We start from the raw sequence: 17,974 nt of genomic DNA, 5'->3' as shown, positions 1-17,974 counted from the left end.
TTTCATATAAATCAAGTATGACCCTTGAAAAGGGATAAGAACCTAGTTAGAAACATGATGAGATAGCATCCAACTAGTGTGTCATACCTAAAGCTTGTTAGCAGCACTATAGTATGTTACATTAACTGTGAGCTTTTCAAATATGTTCCTATGATTATTGGAAAGGACTAGCCCTACTGTACGTACCATAGATTAGACCCTCCAGAAAAACGTGATTCTGCGTTCGCAGAATTTACCGCATAATCAGCAAAATGGCGCAGATTTTTAAAAGACCGCATATTTATCAAAAGGGCGCATAATCCCAGCATTTTTCCACACAAAGTTGAAAAAAAAAAAAGTTAACTCGTCTTGACGTGAAGTAGTGATGATGATGACGCGACGTCATCAGCTCGCGCATCACAGAAGGTAAACAACACCGTAGAGTGAACGTGTGGAACTCACACGAGAGAGAAAACACCAAGATGAAAAACTCAGATCCATCTCATTTACCGACGAACATTTCTGCTAAAGACCGGGCAAAGCAGTACCCCGATGTCTTGCACGAAAGTGGGGGGAAACTGTTCTGCACCCCGTGCAACTGTTTGTTGGAGCATGAGAAAGTCAACGGTGACGACCCACTTTGATTCATTCAAACATTCGAAAATGCTTTCTGCTGCTGCGGACAAGAAAGCCAAACAACTCGCGTTCACCGAGGCATCAACCTCCAAAACCCTTTCGAGGGCTCCAAGAAACGAAGTGAGTAGCCTACAAGATTGAAGCTGGTCAGATAACGAACGAGTAAATTAAAACAGAATGAGGTGGAGAAGTGTGTGTGTGTGTGTATGTATGTGTGTGTGTGTGTGTGTGTAAAATAGCCCAATTGTTTTTACAATAAATAAACATTGAATGTGTTTAATTTAATAGGAAAGGGGTTTAACGTTATTGGCAGGATGTGTGTCAGAGAGAATAAATAAGACAGCCCAATATTTTAAAAAAAACTATTCTTTTTCGCAACTTTCCGCAACTTCACCGCATAAAGTCACATAAAAACCCTGCATGTTTAAATCGTATAATCAAGGATTTTAGCCTGCATAAGTAAGGATTTTTGCCCGCGTTTTTCTGGAGGGTCTAATAGATAAGCAAATGTATACTGTATGATAACTGTCAAATTTAAAATCTGTATTATTTGTATACATATGCCACTGGGATAACTGATAGTTTGCCCTCTAAAGGGGATTTAGTAATGCTTTGAAATAGTGGTCTTGTTTCATAGTCGTTTGTTTGGTGTTTTACATGCCTGTATTTAAAAATGTTTGAAAAAACGCTAAAGTAGGTTTAATGCGTTTTTTACAGGTCCACAGGTATCTAGTGAGACTGAAACACTATACAAATGTTTATATCTGTGACAACATCTTTAGACAGCAGTTGTTATCAAATATGAGTCTAAAAATAAATACAATTTGGACCATTGTTGTCCCTTTTTGGACCGCTAGCAGATTGCATATAAGGATATGGTTCTTAAAATGTAACATCGAAAAAACAAATCTTAAGCATTTTTTATTTAAAAAAAAGAAATTGACCTTTTAGAATACAAAAGATAAAATAAAGACCAGAATCGTGTGCATTGTGAAAGCTCAATGTGTAAGCTACATATTTAGTTAGAGTATCATGAGCAGAGAGAAGTGTAACTTATTGAGGGGAAGAGCTGAGAGTGGGTTATTGATTCTCCGTTGGTTCACGGGTGCTGGTTCCTGCAGGATGAAACCAGTCCTGCTCTGATCAAACAAACACATGATAACAGAAGAGCGGCCTGGGGCAGTCAGTCTGGAACCTTCTCTTCCCCTGTCTGAGTGAGTGAGTTCAGATAAATGGGTGGGTCAGATGACCTCTTAGAAACCACTGCTGTGGTGCCCTTTTCAAGTCAGAAGACGACAGAGGTTATACTGAGCAGCTAATGCTATCAACCAGATGCATTTCCTGTAAACTAGAAACTGCCTTTTCATTTTGACTTGCACCATCTATTTTTCTTTTAATGTCTCAGATATATAGCCTGAGACTTTCCATGTTTTCTTGCAAATTTGGCCATATATAAACTTTGATGCCACAACAGCTTATTTATTCACAAGTGTTGTAGTTAGGGCTGCGTACTGAAACGTTTGCATTTCTTCCTATAAAAGATCATGTTTTTTTTTTTTTTTAACCTTGTTTGCTAAACGAAACACAAGGGTAATACCAAGCCTCTGAATTAGCCCGGAGCGAAAAAATGCTAACACACTTAGCACAGAACTCCCGGTAGAANACAATAGACAAACACATTCTGCTTAAGCTAAAACCACACAAACAATTATATTTTTCCACCCTGCACTGTGAATGTTTACATGGTGTGTTCAATAAAAACATATAATTGTTTGTGTGGTTTTAGCTTAAGCAGAATGTGTTTGTCTATTGTTGTGACTTAGATGAAGATCAGAACACATTTTATGACCAATTTATGCAGAAATCCAGGTAGTTCCAAAGGGTTCACATACTTTTTCTTGCAACTGTATATAGTGCTTTATCCAGTCTTTACGACCCCTCAAAGCGCTTTACATACTACATGTCAGTCACCCATTCACACCCATTCATACAGAGCAGTGTACCTTACTCTAGGACCTAACATTCACACACATTCACACACCGTTGGCCATGCCATCGGGAGCAACTCAGGGTTAAGTATCTTGCCCAAGGATACATCGACATGTTGACTGCATGGGCTGGGATTGAACCCACAACCTTGTGGCTGCGAGGGAGTGCGGTCACTCCCTCGCAGCCACAATCCATACATTTTTCAAAGTAAACATAATAAACCTGTAGTGATAGCAGCATCTGCACGATGGCAGGTTTAACCACTTTACACATTTTCCTTTGTGCTCTTTGACATCAAGTCTCTTAAAAAGGCCCTTTGGCTTTGTTAAACATTTTCCACCTGGGTTATTCCTCCAAGCCATAGAGGGTGGCTATGTAACAGCTACTAACGCAGGACCTCAGCCAGGGAATCCAATGAGCATTTACCTCCTGCACTCCTGTACAGGAATATTTTGGTTGTGGCATCAAACAATTCAGGTGACGTGTTACCATGGCAGATCAGATTTCCTTATGAAAAGACTTTTTTCTAATTCAATTACCAATTAAAAAATAGTCAGTAATTAAGGTTTCATGATATTTTCCATATTTTCCCATTATGCCACAGTGACAGGTAGGGATAACACTTAGTCAGACCCTGACTTCATCAGCATCTGCCTGAAGAAAAGAAAGCCCCTCAGGGCTCAACGCTAACTTTTAAAAGTGGTTGCCAGACTGGCAACCAGGCATCAGCTTTTGGATGCCAAAACTGAAAATACGGTTGCCATTTTTAGTCACCTTATATTTAAAATAATTAAGATACTATACAGTTATACATCAACTTAATAATGAACATGTGACACAAAAGAATGTTCAAGTGCATTACAATAAGTAATTAACACAATTAATTGAAACTTAAGTGGTAGTAAACGTGTCCACCCTCAATTGTTGGTATACAAAACACCAGTAGTGCAGCTGTCGTCATGTTCTTCACAGATGAATTGAGTAAGTCACTAGTTTCTTGGTCATCTGTTGTCTTTCTTTCAAATGTGGGTTTCCTTGACCTTTGTGCTGACCTCCACCATTGATCCATTGGCCCTTCAGCATTGAAGTCTTGGATTGGCCAGACTAATACATTTCTAATGTTAAATAAATGAGAACCATTCACAGTTAAGAATGATATATTAATTATGAATGCTGTAAATTACCTTTAATATGTCTAACTATATTTAAAATGTGTTACCTTTTTATAGAAGTGATTATATTTGTATGCCAATATTTTCCTAAGGTAAAGTTTCGTTTTGCACTTTTATTTTGATAGTAATAAGATCGGGACTCTTATTTTGAAGGAACCTTTACCGGAAGTGAATGGACAACGGAGCAGAATGTACTTATATATTTCGCCTCCCAAGACTTTACACATGTCCTCTTTGCTTTTCGTTCGGGTTCACTTTGCGCTTTATCAGTTGAAACATTTTGAACATTCGTTTGAGAAGTTGAGGTGTTGGCCGAACTTTTTACCCCACAGTCAAACAACTTAATTTGCTTCGCCATTTTTTGTAAAAACAAACACAGCGCACCGCGCAGTGCGCACGCGAGTTAACGTGCATCGCTTTCTGGCTCCGTAGTCACACCAATGCACGTGCAACTTAAGTATCAGGTTCGACTGGTCACAACAATAATTAAATATCACTCTTAATACAACAAATAATTAACATTTATCTATTTTGGGGTGCACATTTAGCTGTTTGCTGTCCTTATTTCTTTATGTTAAAAACTGGTTGCTACTGATGGCAACCAAAGGCCAATAAGTGGTTAACATTTTTTCTGAATGGTTGCCAATGGCAACCTGGCAACCGTTACTGTCGAGCCCTGATGTTTATAAGACATTTGACCTTGTAGTGACATCAACAGTTTCCCCTTTTGGGGTAATTTGCTCAAATGTCAGCATTATTCATGGTATTTTGCGAGGCTTTGTTGAAAGAATCTTATACAAATTTGATCAGCCGACAGTCAGAGGCATTTGTAGCACATCCCCGTGCTTCTGCTATAAAATCCCACTGGGAGATATATATTCTTGTAACTAATGCAATTTCTACGCTCTTCCAGTTCCGTTTAAACTCCTGACAGACATTTGACTAGTTTACGTTCTCAGTGCTGCTGCTCCCAGAAGATCAGTACGTCTGATTTGTATTTCACAGCGTTTATGCTACGCACTGATTTCCTTTTTTTCAATTTTTGCGAAGAACCTTCAATCATTTCCAACAATTTTTATATCCACGGGGTAGTGCTCCTTTCGTCCCGATAATGTCTTTAGTTGCTGAAAAGACATCTGGTTTCTGTTTACAATTCCTAGGGAGGTGGACAGAGGAGACGAGGCTGTATCCTTCTCATGAGGATGTATGGACGATCAAAAGGATTGTCAGTTCTAATTTGTTTGTTTCACAGCGAGCACTCTGGTGATGCAAACTGACTGGCTCTCCTTGAGAGTATCTTGTGCATGTCAGTCTGTATTATTGATGCAGAGAACCATGTAGAACAGAGAGGCCTCAAGGAAGTCTGCTTCTGTAAGTATAGGAAAACCTCTTTTGACCCTATTTTATAACCTTTGTGAACCCAGCCAAGGTCCCCAAGGCACGAGGACACTGCGTACATGTGTATCAAGTCATGAAACATTTCATTTTTTCTTTTTAATAAACCAAAAAAGAATAATATTAAATGTACTCTGATATAAATCGAGATGGGTCAAAACTCTTGCAATAAATATGTTTGAACCAGCAGAAGTTTAGCATTATCGTTTTTTAAATTATTACAAGGCTGGGGATTGTTTAAAAATGTACAATACCACTAAAAATACATGTTCCCTTTAACTGGCACCGATACTAATAGAGTTCTTTGATACCATTTTTGTTCTATACCACATAAACACCACCACTCCTCCCATTACCAACATGTTTTTGGCTGCTGTGATAGTGGTGAAATCACATGTTGCACGTTCGAAGAAAGCTTGCGTTGATTGGCTGCCAACAATCCATACATTTAAAGAAAAACAAGTCTAAATGTGGGTACAGTGAAGTTTGAATGCATGTATCGTTTGACGACAGAAGTTTTGATGCTACTTGTACTGTGTTAGTTTGGTTGTTACCTTTAAGGTATTAAGTACTGATACCCAGCCTATACGTGATTATAATGTTGATAATGTAACAATTTAATAACCACACTATTTAGGGAACAGGTATTTGACGGAGATTGGTCAATGACGTATTGCGTATCACTTTAGCCATCGACTGATAACGACTGATTGCTGATTGAGTGGCATCAAGACCTGGAATTGCAATTTTTCACCAGTGATTACATCTAATGAAACTATTTTAGGATAAAGGCCTTTTTCCTTCCCGCAGACCTTCCAAGATGGCATTCAAACCAGGATTGGCTGATGCTGCCCTCTAATATAAGGCATATATCACCTCCGTTTGCAGCTTTCTTTGTGTGTTAAGTGCCTATTAAATGTAGGGCTGACACTAAGCTTGCTGAGGCTGCATAAAATGCTGCTGCTTATAATTTGAATGTGGATGCTTGTATCTTACACTTCACACTGTCCTCAAATTGTGTTATGATATTTCTTATGTCAAGTTAAAATGAGAAACAAGATCATAGCTATGTATTACTGCATACTAAGATTTCTCACACCTTAAGTGAAGAGATATTTTTCCCACGTAGCGCTTTGCATGGCTGTGATCGTTCTCCCATTTTCCACCATTTCAGTTTGCATAGAAGTTTGATAAACCTGACACCAGGAGATGGATTTCCCAGCCAAGCTAGCTCTAAAGTAATGGGAATCCAGAGCGTAACAAATGGTGGTGCCAGTACAGAGCTGGCTCCGCTGGGTGTGCAGGTGGTCCCCCCCATTTCCCTTGTCAAACCCCCCACTGCTCCCCCAAAGTGGCCATGGAGACTCAGGCTAGATTATTTTGGAGTTCAGGTTACAGACCAGCTCTTTCACTACCCATTAGTCACACTCTCATTTATGTGATGGGAATTTTTTTTTTGTGTCCCCTCACATTTTGTAAATGTATACAGAGCCTTTCCCCTCAGACTTGAAAGGTCACAGCATGTTTCTGTAGTTTCTTGTCTGCTCTGATTATGTTCACCTTAGCTGGGGTGCTGTGCCTGTGGACAGCTGATGTCATTTAGGCGTTATATTCGAAAACTCTAGTGTGGGCTCCTTCTGACATAAATGATGAAGAAACCGTAGAGTTAACAGGAAATGTTCGTTTGTATTTCGAGTAAAGGAGTTCTAAGGCTTTCCCCTTAGACTTGATATGTTTTCTTACAAATCCTAGCCTTCACTAAGCCGATAATGTGTATTGATTGGATTTGACTGACCTGTTTGCACTTGCAAATGGAAGCCTGTGAGTAAAAGCTACAAGATTGTGTGTCTGTCAGCATATTAAGAGAGGAGACTGTGGATGTGTTATGTCTCTAAGCTATATATGAGATTAAATATACACATAGAAACATCCACAAATCTAGGCTATGAGCACTCTAAAACACTCTAAACAAATGTCCAACTGAAGCGGATGAACAAAGTTTACTCTTTAAATAAGTGTATTAAGCTAATACGACATGCCAGACACTTTTAATTGTTAAGATTGTATGTGGCTGACTTGCTACTTAAAATTGTTGGCATACTTAGCCCCGGAGACTATTCTCATTCCCCAACTTGTATTATTTAGTAACTGTTTAGCTACTTGATTTAAATTGCCAATTTAGTTTAAGGCATTTGACATGTATACTAATTTGCATAGTCACTTTGGGACACAGGGTTACTTTAATTCAGCAGTGAACATATTTTCCTGCCATGGTGGCTTTTCTGCCCACAAGTATCGGCCATCTGGTGACACCATTTTGTACCTCTTCCCAAAAAAAATGGGCTAAGGGTTTCAAGAGTTGTTTTCCCCAGTAACACATTGTGTTCACTACATTAATATACAGGGGATGGACACAGGAACATAAACACCTGTACAATTGAATGGAATCGAATACAATTGCCCTGCGTAATACTGTCTGTGTGAAGATTGTAATTTGTTGCCGTTTGCTTTATTACTTTGCTGTTTTCTGCTTTAAACTGGATGATATTCATTAAGCTCAATGGTACCTTTATTACTGGGTTGTTTTAGTTCATTGCATTTATTTGTATTATTATATGGTTGGAAGGACATTAAGAAACGTTCAACATGCTCTACCCTTTCTGTAGCATAACATTGTTTTACCTGCTCAGCCCTTAAGCATAAACATAGCCTAGATGTATTTATTTAGTATCATAAATCATGCTGTTTGACTAATGAGACCAAAACAGGGGTATTTATTTATTTATAGTCTTCCGGTAGTTGTAACCTTGTAAGCCAAGGAGCCCTTTGTTCTAAAATCTTAAGTTGGTTTAAAAAATATCTATTGATTTTACTAGGGATCGACCGATATGGCTTTTTCAAGGCCGATACCGATTATTAGTAATCAAGGAGACCGATAACCGATATTTGGAACCGATAAACATTTGCAGTAAAATCTGAAAATCTTGGTAGTATAACACAACTTCTTTGAAATGCCTTTTTATGTTTAATGAACTTTTCAACATCTTAAAACTGGTTTCCTCTCTGTGACCCTGAGTAAAGTAAATGAAGTAAAAATAAAAACTACTAAAACTTGTTCTGAACTTCTGATATTTGAGTCTCACTCATTTAGTAGTCCCAATTCAGCAGCACCAGATTGTGGTGCAGAAAGCAGAGCTGCTGCGAGGCTCCACTAGCAGCCGTCACAGTCCCAGTCGTCCTAGCGCGTCACAGTTTCTCCGCTGCGAGACGCTACCCCTCCCCCCTGTCCCTTTGTAACTGGGAAACTAATAGAATTGGACCATGAGATCGTGGTGTTTTTGCAACTTCAGCATAGGGGATTGGGATGTTTATTGAACTTCGGCTTTCAACTGATTTACCTTCGAAACACCGATCACTGCTGCTGCTTGCCTCTGTCTGTGTCTGTGTCTGCGTTCTTCGCACCTGCCTGTAATCTGAGAAGGTCCCGCCTCTCTGGCTGGCTGCAGCCCGGAGAATCTTCAGTGTTGATTGACACTTCAGTAATAGCCTATCAGATAGCGCTGTGGGCGGGACATTGCTTGTGAACAGTGGTGACTGCAGCCAGAGAAACGGCCGCATCAGAGCCAAAGTCGTATCAGCAATTTGATGAAAAAAAAGGCCGATACCGATAATCTGTCAAATGCAAAATCGGTCGACCCCTAGTTAAAACAACAACGAAAGCACGCTAAAGCATGACACATTAAGACAAAAGGACCACAACAATGCTCAAAGTGATCACAGGCAGAAATATGTACCACAAAAGATGCAACATGACCAGAAACAGAAGTAAAACAACAACAAAAAAAGAAATCTGCAAAGTCACCAAAAAGAGAAGGAAAAGGACAGGTATGCAAAGACATGATGCATCGAGCTTAGCACCTTAATCACCAATTGGTTGTAAATGACCATGAAGAGAAAGAAAACTATCATTTTGGAATGAAAGAACTCTTTCAGTCTTTGTAACAAGGAACCGGGGGTCTTTTACATGTCTGTGCCCAGGTGCCCATTGTCTCTGAATACGCCCCTGCTCATACTGTATCTTAGTTAGCATGCACAGATTGTTACAGTAGGAGCACACACACTCATGCACTTACACTCACATACATTCATCCTGGAGAGGGGAACCGTTAAACCATTAGGTCGATTACACTGTTGCAGGCGATCAGCAACATGTTCCCTGGCTCTGATTTACAGCCAGTCCACGACTACTTCCCTCCAGGAGGAACCCACAGACTGAATATGTGAAAACACATGTAAACAGCGGCTGTCAGGAGGTTGTTTTTGTGTTTGTAACTGGTGGAGATGCTCATTTTCATTGTGTTGTTAGGAGCTGCAGAGAAGTAACATATGATGGTTGGAAATTTTTGTTTGTCTCATAGAACAGTAAAGGAAAACAGCATTGTTTTTTATTTGCGGAGATATTTGAGGACAGATACAAGAGTTTTCATGAATTTCTAAGGTAACACATATCCAATCTTTTTGTAAAATAGGATTCTAAGATAACATTTAGCCTTCGGTTAACTTCACCTCTAATTTCTTACCAAATGCTCTGAAGTAGATTTGTGCAGCATTGTAGAACTTGTTTTATTTACTAAGAAATATTTGTTATTACTAGTTGACATTATTTCAATTTTTACAGAGCACATAAGCAAATACCATTAGTATTCATTGGTGATTGCATTTTGTTATAGTTTGTTGCAAAGCAAAACAACATAAGACATTTTTATAAATATTGAGTAAATCTTATTGACTGAATTCATTAATTGAAATGTTAAATGAATCCTTGATCCACCTGCAGATTGATTTTAAGAGTTACAGTAAGTGTGTGATGATAGCATATGTATATATCATTGGATTTGAGTGTTTTCCAGCTAAGGGGAGACATTACAATCCCAAATCTAGCTAAATATAGAACATGAAGGGACTGAGAAGAGGCTTAATGCTCCCTGAAGTGTTTAAACACTGATGAATGAGCATACATAAATAATTTGGGCAGAAAAAACATGAAGGACAAACAAGGACATGCGAGTAATGATAATGAATAATTTCATAATTGAATCCATATTCTCCTCCCTGTTTTCCCTCCACCATTGACCTTTCTCCTCCTCCTCCTCCTCCTCCTCCTCCTCCTCCTTCTCCATCCATCTCACTCTGCCCTTCGTCTGTCTTTTCTCTCCAAATGAACTCTTGATATCAGCCTGATATAATTCCTCTCTCTTCATCTCTTTGCCCCTCTGACTCATTTCTTGTTATTCCTGACATGTGTTATCCTCCCTCTCATCTCCCTCCTCCCTGCTGTGTATAATGTGGATACAAGAGTCTACTCTCTGTGTGTGATCTCCATTGCAGCACTGGCAGATGAGAGCGTCTGGGATTTAGCCGCCATATCCTGACAGGAGTTTGGGGGGGGGGGATCTCTAGTGTCATTGGCAGTGACACGGAGCATGGTTTTTATAGGAGTGTGTGGGTGGAGGACTGAATATTTCTATTTCGCGTGTTATTTTCATGTACATATGTTGGTTTCATGTACATATGAGAAGTCCTCCTGTGGTTACATTACATTGCCACAGGTTTCAAAAGACTGTATGTGGAAAGTGGAAATTGACACAACAGGAATGCTGGATATTCCTAGGAGAATGGAGAAGAGAAAGGAGGAATAACTTAATACAATTCAAACTAATCGACGGTTCAAGCACAGGCTGGTTGTTCTGAAGCTCCTTGAGGCAACTTTGAATTCCATTTGATTGAATTCAATCCAGGAAGTTTAGTTTGGGTTATACAACTGGAGTCAGAAAGCTTAAGAAGATTGAATGAGTCAGTCTGTTTAAGCCCTAATGTTCAAACCTTACACATGAATGAATCTACAGTTACTGATTTTTCTGTAGTAGAAGAAGAACAATTTTGCAATAACATGTTGCATATTTCACTTCACTTTGGGCAGCCTCAAATGAATCTATTTCTGTTTGTGCACCATGACATTCGGCTTCACCTTTATTCAGAACCTTGATTGCTCTTCAGGCTGAAAGAAAGAAAGTCATTGCTCCAAAATGTTGCAGTCAAATTGGAATAAGGTTTTAATTGAAAATCACTTTCTGGGTGTAATGTTTGGGTGTCGACGTACTTTTGGCCACAAATGCAATGAAAATCTGTCAGAAACGCAACAGAATCTGCTCTAATTTATGGGTTAAGACCGAACCAGAATCAAAGAGCTTCTTTGTGCAGCCACACTTTCAACACCCTCAAAACCGACAGGAATGTATCAGCAGCACGCAGTCCAACATCTACACCCACAGCATCAGGAAATAGACCAGAATGCATCTCAGCCACAGGACGGATTGGGTAGTCACAAATGTTGCTTTTTCTTAACTGAAAAAAAGACTCCCACATAGTTCCTCTCGCTGTGCAGCCACTCACGCCTCCTCCATGAGTCCAACAGGTTTATGAGCCCTTCTTTGGAAATGCAGGATTGACGGAGCTACAGATTATTTTGTATGAATGTTAAAGGGAGTATTTTTCTTTAAGGATGAGCCAGTTCTGGCTGGTGTCGTGCAGGGAGCTTGCATAATGAGCTGGGGTTAGCTTGTTAGCCGGAGATAGAGCTTGACATTTACGGTGATATTCCACAGAAATGTTTTGCTATTAAAGAAAATTCAGAAGTATTGCACAGAAGCCAAATTAATTATAAAAAAAGCTCTTAGCATGATAAATATTTTTTACAACCGCAACTCTACATTTTTTTATCTTAAAATATAGCACCGAGTTGGTACACTTAATGTCAACTTTAATAATTAGAAGCCACAGAGCATTTTTCTTTAATTATTTGTTGTCCCTGTTATCTTGTTTTGTTAAGTACCCTTAGATGATTTAAAAGGAGCTTTTAAAATGTAATATTATAATTATCTTAATTATAAATAAAACTCGCCGAGTTTCATGCTGGCTTCTTTGCCCACTTCCTTTCACTCTTACTTCCTTGCTAGACTTGTGGCTTGCTTCCTAGCTGGTTTTCTTACTTACTTGCTTTCTTTCGGACTTCCTTTCTTCCTTGCTCTCTTCCCTTCTTCTTTAATGCCTTACCCTTTTTTTCTAACATGCTTTCTTGTTCGTTGCTGCGGTAGTGTGTATTCGTCATTCAAAAGAGGCAACAACCGGAAGACAGAGAAGAACAGACTACGTGATATAAATAAACAACAAATAGCGTGTGCGTTCCATTTTCACTCTCGTCCATCGAAAACATGTTTGGTGCGGTACTGGAGCTATCAGCCATTGGAGTGTTGCTTGTGGAAGACATTCTCAAGCAACCGTTTCACTTCTCATGCACTGATTCGCTAGCTGAACAGCCAATCAGAGTGATTTCTTTGTCCGACTGCCTATGGCCAAATAAGGCATGTCACGGCCGGCGGTGCGGTACACACCAAATTGAGTTTGGGCGACAGGGCACGCTTCGTCGTCCGACTAACGAAAACGGCCGATTTCGGCCTGGTGTGTCCGGGCCTTTAGACACTTTAATCCACAAAGACAGGAGAGGGGGAAGTGTCTTGCTCAAGGACACGCTTGTAGGCATGACAGAAAATCAGTGTGTGTTATCCACGTATCGTACACTATATATAGACGTGAATCAACCTTTTGTAATGTTTTTTCGTCCATAGTTCCTCTGTTTGACTTTCATCAAACTTTCATTTATGCAGGGGACCTAATGATTTGTGATCACATTATAAACGATAAGTAGACAGAAAAATCAATGTTGACAAAAAAGAATGTGTCCCTTAATTTACATTTATTTTACTGCCACTTCGAGTTTTAAATGTCACCTATTATGCAAAATGCGCTTATTACACATAAATATGTGTCCCCGGTTTGTAAGGAGACTCACGAAGTGTCAGAAAATACAACCCTCTCTCTTTTCCTCCTTACTCACATCTCTAAAAACGGGGGAACAACGGAGCTGATCCAGATTTGCTGCGGTCATGACGACATTACTCAAATGTGGGCTGGCTGTACGTCCACGGCCCTATCAGAAACGTCGCTGTATCAGAAACAATGCGCGATTTGTTTTGGAAGTAATATGGTCTGTGTTTACATTAGCAAGCATCGCTAACACTCAGAGCTAACCTGTACTGGAGAGAATATGTGTAAAAAAGCAGGATATAAAAAGTTAATGTCCTTGAGTTAAACCCGCGAGAGAAAAAGCTTTTGAGCTCCATACTGTTACCTTGATGTGGTTTGGAACATACTATGGCGTTTAATCACGGCAACATTTAGCTGGGAATCTGGGTAGAAACCAAATTCTTCACAGTGGAGAGCTCACACATGCTCTAAAGGGGCGTGGTCAGCAGCAGCTCGGTTACATTTAAAGGCCCAAACCCGGAATCAGCACTTTAGCAACATGGCTGAAATACATGGCTAGAATGGGTGGTCTGTTATTTTGAGCAAAACATTTATTTCATATGTTTTTTATATATCCTTCGGTTCCAAGACCAAGTCCCTACAGACTGAGCCACTGCCGGACCTAGGAGACCTTTAATCATGATGAAAAAAAAAGTTTTGAGACAGTTATTTTAAGTGTTTGACTTATCATCTATAATTCAATTTATTATTCATCCTTTATTTTTGCAAAGGACTGATTGCCATATTTAATAATGTTTGCTGTGTTTTTGTCATGTTTTACTGTTTTCATCTGTTTAAGTATTTATGATATGCTTTTCAGGGTGTCCTTGAGTGTCCTGAAATGCAACACCAAAAAAAATGCATTATGATTTGTTGTTAATTATTATTTTAGCATAGATAATGTGATTAGTTTACTTTTTGACCATGCAGCGTTTTTCCCAGGAAGTGCAGTAGTTTTCCTTGCTGCTGCAGGATACAAATGCACAGACTCTAAAGTGATGTCCCTAAAGAGTCATAACATTTTGTGTGTATTGTGTTTGTGTTAACAGCAGTCCCAGCAGCCCCGGTGAATGTGTCGGTGACCCAGCTGAGGGCACACTCGGCCATGGTGACCTGGAACATCCCTCAAGGAGACACCGTCATCGGATACTCCATCTCACAGCAGGTACATTACAGGAGTATCTTGTGTGTGTGTGTGTGTGTGTGTGTGTGTGTGTGTGTGTGTGTGTGTGTGTGTGTGTGTGTGTGTGTGTGTGTGTGTGTGTGTGTGTGACCATGCACTAAGCTCAAATATAGATTTTTCTTAATTGCTTTTAAAAAAAAGAAAAACTTGCAAAAATAATAACTCAATTTGTCTCACATCAAACTCCCCCTGATCTAACCCTCATCTGGTTGACGGCCAATTCATTTAGCAGGGAAAAATAATTAAGATATGAATTACGCATTTCTAAATATTGGATCGGTGCCATGACCAGGGGCTACTAAACAGCTTAGTAAAGCTGTTTCGCTTCCAAAGTTGGATTATGTTTTATTATTTTGTGGTTGTCTTTATCTTCTTGCATAGGGGGATTATTTCTTAAAAAGCTGAGTCATTCAGAAGATCAGTATCTTTCAGTCGCAAGCGTTGTCTCCTTTAAAAATCTTTCATATGAATTCACTTATAAACATACACCTGGTTGATGTCAAAGCCGGCTGCTGGATGGTATGGGTACTAGAGAATCTCCTGATTAGAAAAGCTTCCAGCCAGAAAGACCTTGAACTTTTCAAAGCAAGAAAAAGCTTTATAATATCGATACTCAAAATGTAGAGGTAAAAGAATACTATGTATTTTACCCTTTACTTTGGGTATAATTAATTTATATATATTATTAAAAAAGCAAAGTCTTCACAATTGATCATTTAGATCAATCAAGTTTGCATTTCTTCTTCTTTTTCATTACATTTATCCGCAATTTCAGATATTTGTGACTTTTCCAACTGTTTATCCTTACTTCTATCTCAGTATAACAGTTCATCTGTCGGTTTGGCTCTCTATTACAACGAGTCTGCTATTTCATCTAATAGTGCTTACTTTGTCTATTTCAAATATAATATTCAATTACTTTAAGCTACATTTTCCCATTTTGAATCTATAACTCAAAGCTTTTTCAACCAATGATCCATTGCATTTAAGTTCTTCAATCATGTATCTCTATGCTTACAGTTTTTCAGACACAGCTAATCACAATTACACCTCAATATGTGGATTTGTTCCTCTAATCAAAATGTCACATTTGTTAAAACAACTTGCGTAACTAAACTTTTTCCACACTCCCCTCAGGCATCTCCTCCCTGAGGTAAAAGTGCACCTTTTTGGAAATGAAAAGACATTTAGATAAACCACCACATTGTGTTCCTCTCTCACCTCCCAAAGCTGCTAACTCCGCTTGCTTCATTCTTATCGGTGTTTTTACCGCCCACACTTTGGCAGGAGGCAGATCAGACATGATCTGCTCTGATTGGGAGATGTCTCCATTAGTGGACATTATTCGGCACGGACTCGTCTCACGGAGGGAACATTCATATATATATTTTTTAAGTCGTCTCTCGTCTGACTCAGAATCCATCAACCCAGTGGCATTTGCAACAAAAACCAGGGGATGCAAAACACCACTTCAGAAGGATTTAATGTAAAGATATGATGGAAGCAGTTATCTGTGCTGGAGGTTTTATACTTGTTTTGCACTGTTAGTCATCAAAAGCTGCTGTGGATGAGGTTGAAAATGTGCAAAAGTGCTAAAAGAAAAAAAGTGCAGTTATATAAGAGGATGCACCAGGATTTTCTTGCTTGCGTTAGGAGATTATTTCCTATGTGAAGTGAAGGAGGTGCAGGACGAGTCTTGAAAAGTTGCATCAGGAAGTTCAAAACCCCACAAGCTGCTGAGAATCACACATTATGCAACATCTCTGTCATGCACGCACACAGACACACACCCACACACACACCATGTATACATCACTTCAGGGGACATTACATTGACTTACATGCATTTCCTGGAGACTTATCCTAACCTTAACCATAACCAACACATGCCTAACCCTAACCCTAACCCTTACCATTTTGTCCCCATAAGGGAGGAGAGTCCCCACACATGACTGTGTAAACAGATTTAGGTCCCCACAAGTATAGTAATGCTACACGCACGCACGCACGCACACACGCACACACACACACACACACACACAAACACAATGACAGAGTAAGTTACCCAATTTGAAATGGTGTCGCTCTCTGAGATGCATGATAATCCTTATTCTGATTGATGAACCCCAAAGTGTTTGAGGTTAATTGATGGTTAATGTGGAAGGACATTGATGAGATGAATCCATGCTCCTCCTGCAGATAGTGTTTTCAGCCTGAGACAGAAAGGAGCACTTTGCTGCTGCTATAAATTAGGCTGCTGACTTCTCTTTTCACCTAAAAATAGCCTTGTAACCAAACCTTTACTTTATCTGTATATAACAAGGCCAGGGTTCTCACAGAAGACACATTTTACAGCGTCTACAGAAGCCTGAGCCATCTGCCTGTCACTGAAACCACACAAGCTAAAAGCTACGTTTTCTAAGTGAATCGAAAACTCAAATATTCTTGTTAAATGCTTTTGTTGGAAGTAACATAAGAAGAGCACCTGGAATCAAGCACCCTGCAAAATGTATAACTTTAATCCTTTTTATTTTTCTAAAAGAAAAGGATAAAATACTTTTCAAAAGCGTGAAATGTAATGTTAATGGCGTAATTTCAACTAGTGATGAAGAGGACTTGTATTCCCTTTTAACACTTTTCCCTGTAAGACTGTTTTTTCCTGTAAGACCTTTAAAGGAAAGATGTATTTTGGCACTTTAAAGGCAATGTTAAAAAAAAGCAGATTGTCAGGAGAGCAAAAATTGTGGAGTTTACCCACAAGGATGAAAACGAGGCAGAAATGTAATAATGAGCATTAATCCTCAGGAAATATTCACACTGCCCTTAGCTTTAGACCATGTGTTGTCTAAAACAGGGGTTCCCAACCTTTATTGTGCCAAGGACCGGCAGATACATAAAAAAAAATGTGCGGACCGGTTGTCAATTTTAACTGATTTGAATATTTACTCACCAGCAGGTGGCAACAGAGGCTAATTGTATTTAACAGCCTGAAGTTAATTAAAACAATTAACAACAATTAAAACAAAAAATTAGGACCACTTTACAAATATTAATATAATATATAATATAGCCTAATATAGGTGGCAACAGTGGCTAATTGTATGTAACAGCCTGAACAAATAATAGAATAATATGCATCCAAAACATATTAACACAGTTTAAAACCAGGATACAATTAAAACAAATTAGGACCACTGTACACATATTGATATAACTGAAATGTCAGTGAGACCCCTGGGCTTGTTTGCCAGCAATAATAACGTCATACCAGGGCGTTCGTTCCGGTGCACTCCGACAGCATTTAGCACTACATCGAGATTAAGATTAAACTAACTTCTTTTGGTAACACCCACATACCTATGGAGTTGGCCAGATGTGTGTAAATTACTGTTCATGGTCATTTGAAAATAAATGACGTTGTTGCACACACAAACACACCGAACATACACACACACACAGCGGAGCTGAGCAGAGCACATACACACACACATCATGCGCCTTTGTGACCGGACATTTCCTTCATACAACGAGTAATAGGGGGAATTATCGGGCCGTTCGATGTGTGTGTGTGAAACGTAGCAGCCTGCAGTGGGGAACACAGTGAAGGCGGTGTGTACGCGCTGGTTCTGCACTTCTCAGAGGCTGCCTCCTGATGCTGCAGCCATTTCATGAAGTGAAGGAGGTTTTACAAATAAAA

At 39.3% G+C, this 17,974-nt stretch overlaps 1 protein-coding gene across 1 annotated transcript in view; it reads left to right on the top strand.

The window, feature by feature from the left end:
- The window catches only part of LOC104945811 (adenosylhomocysteinase B-like), a 28,594-nt gene that overhangs the window by 4,847 nt on the left and 5,773 nt on the right, over nucleotides 1-17,974 (top strand). The window contains exon 3 of the mRNA XM_010771530.1: nucleotides 6,381-6,385. Within this exon, the coding sequence (XP_010769832.1) occupies nucleotides 6,381-6,385 (5 nt within the window). The remainder of the gene's footprint in view (nucleotides 1-6,380; nucleotides 6,386-17,974) is intronic.

The sequence above is a fragment of the Notothenia coriiceps genome, unplaced genomic scaffold (assembly GCF_000735185.1).
Source record: "Notothenia coriiceps isolate Sejong01 unplaced genomic scaffold, NC01 NC01_scaffold00010037, whole genome shotgun sequence".
NCBI lineage: Eukaryota > Metazoa > Chordata > Actinopteri > Perciformes > Nototheniidae > Notothenia > Notothenia coriiceps.
The sequence above is the reverse complement of the archived record's forward strand: the minus strand, read 5'-3'. Positions and strand labels throughout refer to the sequence as shown.